Source organism: Cucumis sativus, chromosome 5, assembly GCF_000004075.3.
Source record: "Cucumis sativus cultivar 9930 chromosome 5, Cucumber_9930_V3, whole genome shotgun sequence".
NCBI classification, from domain to species: Eukaryota; Viridiplantae; Streptophyta; class Magnoliopsida; order Cucurbitales; family Cucurbitaceae; genus Cucumis; species Cucumis sativus.
This window is the reverse complement of record NC_026659.2, coordinates 11675509-11681399: the sequence shown is the minus strand read 5'-3', so window position 1 is coordinate 11681399 and position 5891 is coordinate 11675509. Positions and strand designations below refer to the sequence as shown.

Here is a 5891-nt window from a genome sequence, read left to right as displayed (position 1 = left end):
TATACCACATTCGTCTTGATTGTTTCAATCCATGTAGCAATCTCGATAACTTTATTGAATATATAGTTCCCTTGGGTATCTTAAATGCTTCTAGGACTTTCATATAAATATCAATATCAAGAGATCCATGTAAATATGTTGTCCATAAGATGCATGTCCAAGTTTTCTTGAATAATAGTGTAATTATATTAGAAATTTAATATATATCTAACTTGCAAAATAATATTTATTAATTATAACGAGTAAGAAGTAAAAACCGACATACCTTTAATTTAGCAGGAAAAATGATAGGAGCTCATGTTGATAACATGTTGTAAAAAACTATGAGGTGCAACCAGAACATGGCAATTGAGAAAAAATAATAATATTAAAATAAATAAAATAAAATAAAAAACAATCAATTAAGAAAATAAGAATTTAATTTTTTTTCATTATCTCTCATTTGTATGGAAATTCCTGTATGTGTATCTTACAAAATCTATCAAATGCCAATATTTATAGACAATTTGACAAATTATGAGGTGAATTACATAACCATTGAGGTTGGTATCTTTAAGACATATGCCAAAAATATTGAATTTAGAGAAAAGTGACACATGACAATGGACATTAAACACAATGATACTAAGCTTTAAATCTGTCGAACGCTTTAAATCTGTCGAACAAAGTAGGTGAGCCAGGAAGGCTTTAATTTTTGAAAACTTTAAGAGATGACTTCTTTTACAAAGCTATATATGCTTGGATTAACAATTTTTTTCTTTTTTTTTGCTTAGTTTATATAAAATTTCAAAATTATTTTTATAATATCCAAAATCTTAATGGCATTATTGGTAATTTCATCAAAATTCAAACCCAAATTCTTAAGGGTAAAAAACTCTTTATTAATAACCCCCAACCCACCTCCATTCCAAATCAAACCCAACCCAACAAAAAGCATTCACAATAGTATATTTCATATACAACAAAAGGCAAAAAAAAACAAAAAAGGAAAAGAGAAAAAAGGAAAAAACACAAAGAGGAAAAATGTCTCTCATCACAGAAGAGCTGAAAGCCAAAGCTGATGAAGTGTATTATGGTGACAAGATCTCACAAGAGAAAACAAGGCTTCTTCTAAAAGAAGTGGGACTTCCAAATGGGCTTTTGCCATTGAAAGACGTAATAGAATGTGGCTATGTGAAGGAGACTGGCTTCGTTTGGATGAAACAAAAGAAAGCCATAACCCACAAATTCAACAAGATTGGTAAGCAAGTGAGTTATGCAAAAGAAGTCACTGCCAATGTAGAGAAGAATAAAGTCAAGAATTTGACTGGTGTTAAGGCTAAGGAGGTTTTGATTTGGCTCACTTTGTCCGAGATCTATGTGGACGACCCACCAACCGGGAATATTACCTTTAAGATCCCTACTGGGCTCTCCAGGGCTTACCCGGTCAATGCATTTGAGGTCGAGGAGGAGGAGACGGCCACGGCAACGGAGAAGAAGGAAGTGAAAGAGGAGGAGGGAGTGAAGGAGAAGGAGGTGAGAGAGGTGAGTAATGGAGGGAGTGTGGTGGTGAATGTGAAAGAGGTTTGAGAATGCTTATCTTAATTTTAGGGTTTCTTAATGTGGTTAGGGTTGAAATTAACTTTGTGCTATTTACCTTAAATGCTTGTTAAACCATTTTATTGGAATTGGTGATAATGATCAAGATCAAGATCATATTTATAAGTAATATTTTACCTTTATTATGTGATGAAGCTAATTTAAGGGTTGAAGTTATTTTCATTAAAATATGATCTACTTTTGCAGATCTTGTGTTCTTCTCTTTTTAATTAAAATAGTTTTCTGTTCTTAGCAACTTAAAATCTATCAGTTGAGGATGTATTACACATTGATCAGTTGAACTATGTAAGAATAAAATTTAATATATATGATAGTTGAGAGAATGAATTAATTAAGAAACAATATTGGAAAAGATGAAGATGGAGTGAACATCTCGAAAGCATTAATTAAGTATTGGAGGATTCAATTCATACCATTCACGTCTTTTTCTTTTACGCTTTTCAACTTTTTAAGAAACATTCATCTATTGATAATCCTTTCGTTTCTTATTTCTAAAACAAAAACACACCCAAAGAAAAACAATAAATACAGGTGGACAAAGATATGAGAAATGATGGTCACAAAAATCAGATTTCAAAAGAAAAAAAACAGTTTTAGAAATAGTAAAGTTATTGAAAATATTTATAGAAAGATTAGAATATGTTAATGATAGATATTTGATATAATTTATTATTGACATGGACAGATTATTAATTTCTATTATTGATAAATTATAAAATCTTACCGCATGTTTTTACTTTCATTATTTTGCTATATTTTAAAACAATCATTTTTCATTTAACTTTCATCAAATTTTACATTAATCTTTTAACATTTGTTCAATTTACTCAATTTTTCTACTAATTTAATTAATTTAAATATTTTAAAATGTAATATAAGTTTGGCAAATTATTTTCATGGTTAATTTGTGCCACAGTCAAACTCTTACTTTTATATACAAATTAATTTAAATATTTTAAAATGTAATTTAAATTTAAATATTTTAATTTGTGCCATAGTCATTTGTTCAATTTAACTTAAATGACTATGGCACAAATTAACCATGAAAATAACATTGCCGAAGTTCAAAAATTTCAACCAAAAAATAAAAAAATAAACAAATTTTTGTAAATGGAAACATTTTTAAAACTTCAATCACATCCATACTGATAGGTATGGTTTATCATTTTCATGGAATGTAATATTAAGGTATGCATTTAGTTGTTGTGCCACTTGTCACGGGCTCGATCCGCGTGGTAGGGAGAGAGAAAGAAAGAAGATAACAACAAAAGAAAGAAATGTAAGGTATGCCTTTTCCACATATAAGCTTAAATTGAATACATCAAGTTCTTTCAACATAAGTTTATTAAAGGAAAGTTCACAAGAAGAAGGAAAAATGAAAAATAACTTCAACAAAGAGAGGGATCCTTGTGTGCTTAGAAGATCCTAAGTTATTCTACTTCACTAATATCAATTGAATGGCATAATGAAGTTTCAATATTAAGTAAACAATTAAACAAGTTAATTAATTTTATTTTAATATCCAATATTAAATTTCACTAATCTCAAATCCAATTGATGGATTTTGAATCTATTCAAAATTTGTACATTCAAATCTTATTTAAATATCACTTTCTTTATTGGACTGTCAACAATAATAACAAATTATGATTTTTATTTTGATAAAATAGCAAAAATAAATTTAAATTGTTAAAATAGCAAAACATAAAAATTAGAAAAATAAATAAATGAAACAATCCCTCAAATGTCTCTAATCAATATGTAAAATACAATTGTTCACATAAACCTCAAATACATTGTAATTGAAATAACATACATGGTACATAAAAATTTCCTCCAAAAACATAAAGATTAGAAAAATTGTCATTAATGGGAAGCTCAAAATTTAAAATCTCTACGAGTGATCATTATTTTAGAGATTAGATTGAGAAATGGTTGAAAATTTTCCAATTTTTTAGGAGAAATATTTATTAAACATAAGTTTTATGAATTAAATAAATAAACGTTAATTAATTTGATTTAAATATTAAAAACCCAAAAATTGGATATGAATTATAGGCATATATTTAGGAGATATTTGGGGAAATCTTGCAAATTCCGAAAATATCATAAATTAATTCACATTTTTCAAAATTGATTGCAGTTTGCAAGTACATTGTATCTGTGACTGTATGATATTTGTTCTCATTATTTGTATCATGCAAATACACCGTATCTGTAGAACATATATTATCCTACATAAAAATGTATAAACACATATTATAAGAGATTTACCTAAACTTAAAAATTAAGCAAAGTTCTTGACGAGCCTGCTATAAAATTAAGCATAAGTCACTACAAGTGTAATACTCATATCTTCCATTCCATTTGCTTGCTAGAAAGTTGAGAAGATAAGATAAACTAAGAGTTTGCCTAAGAGTCTTGGTCTATGTCAAGGATCTCAGGATATCATCGCGGGGCAAAATTGAAGTAAAGCAAGTGAAAGGTGGAATCTATGGATAGAGACGTTAAGACTCGATCCTGTTTGACTAAGAGAAAAGACAAGGAGCATTAAAGTAAGAATCTCGGGCCAACCTTTAGCAATCTCAGGCAAGATGGAAAACATAGAGCAAATCTCGGTGCTATGATAGGATCATCTCGGGGTTGTGGTAGTCTGAGATGAAAAATAGAAAGGTGTAAAGAAGTGCTCTCAAGCCATCTTGAGGCTGTGGCAGCCCGAGACGAAAAATAGTAAGGTTTAGAGAAGTGGATCTCGAGCTATCTCGAAGTTGTGGATCTCGAGCTATCTCAGAGTTGTGGAAACTCGAGATAAACAAAAGGTTTTTGGAAGATGGATCTCGGGTCATCTCGGGATCATGTTTGGCTGAGACTGGAAGCATAAAAAGGAATTTTAGGGTTCTCGAGTATGGTGTTGAGCATGTTCGATCGGGAAAAGTGAAGATCTTAGTGGATCTTAGGTCAATCTCAGCTGAGTCATTTGAAGACACATGAAAACAAATCACAAAAAATTCCTATTTCACGACATTAGCATTTTTTGAATGCAATGAGACATTTTAAGTGCAAAAGATTCTCATTTCTCTCATTCCTCACCATTTTCACTTTGAAAGCAAGTAGCGAGAAGTTAAGTTTCCTTCCAAGAGTGAAGTCAAGACAAGAGGGTAGTTTGACGCCAAGCTTCAGTTGGGTGTTTGTTCAAGGCACATCCGATAAAGGCAAGAGTATTGGCGAGCTAAGCTAAAAGAGGAAGCATAAAGCTTGAGGTTTAGATCCGAGTAAGTTAAAAGTTTCCTCTTCTTTGTTTAAGAAGCTCTAGTGTAAGTTTGCTAGATTTGGATGTTCCTTTGAACTCTAAATCTGTATAGGAGCTCATGTTGAGCTAGGGCAAGCTTAAAGAACCGGTCTTGAGCAAGCTAAAACCACCCAAAGAGTACAAAGAAACCAATGTTAGTAAGAAAAGAGTTTTCTTGAGTAGATAAGGAAAAAAAAGTAAGAAGTTGAAGGAGTTTCTTTAGTTGGAACCTAAGATTTACTTGAGATTTCTTGTGATTTTCACCTAAATTAGTGTGAAATTTGAGAAATACGGGTTGTGAAATAATTGTAAAATAATATAGGTTGTGAAATAGTTGCAGGGAGGCTGTGAAATTAAACAATATGCAAGCAATCTATGAAATAAAATAATATGCAGGTTGTGAAATAAAATAGTATGTAAGCAGACTATGGAATAAAATAATAGGCAGACAGACTGTGAAATAAAATAATATGCAAACAAAATGTGAAATAAAATGATACGTAGGCAGACTGTGAAATAAAATAATATTCAAGCATGCTTTGAAATAAAATAACATGCAAGTAGATAAATAACGCATATGACAAATAAATAACCCAGAGTGCCAAAAAAATAATGTAGGTGTCAAATAAATAATGCGGGTGCCAAACAAAATAACACATGATGCCAAACAAATAACGCAGAATGCAAGACAACTAACGCAGGATGTCGAATCAAATAAACATAGGATGTCGAATCAAATAAACACATGGTGCAAATAAATACAGATTGACACAAGTGATGATGACAAATAAATTAATACCAAATTAGACTAAAATCAACAAATCATTTAACCAAAGTAAATTGGATATTGCATTCTACTCAATTTGAAACCAAATTAAACTCAAATCAACACAATTAATCTAATCAATTTAAAGACACAGTAAACCTAAAATACAACAATCTACCATGAATCTAATGAATTTAAAGATACAATAAATTTGAACCCACAATACTTAATTGGCAT

At 30.3% G+C, this 5891-nt stretch overlaps 1 protein-coding gene across 1 annotated transcript; it reads left to right on the top strand.

Annotated features, from left to right (window-relative positions):
• The first annotated feature begins 902 nt into the window (after positions 1 to 902).
• On the top strand, positions 903 to 1784 carry LOC101204611. Its single transcript, XM_004142223.3, has one exon. It carries the CDS (start codon positions 1024 to 1026, stop codon positions 1567 to 1569), a length of 546 nt encoding a protein of 181 aa, XP_004142271.1. The 5' UTR covers positions 903 to 1023; the 3' UTR covers positions 1570 to 1784.
• Positions 1785 to 5891: the final 4107 nt, after the last annotated feature.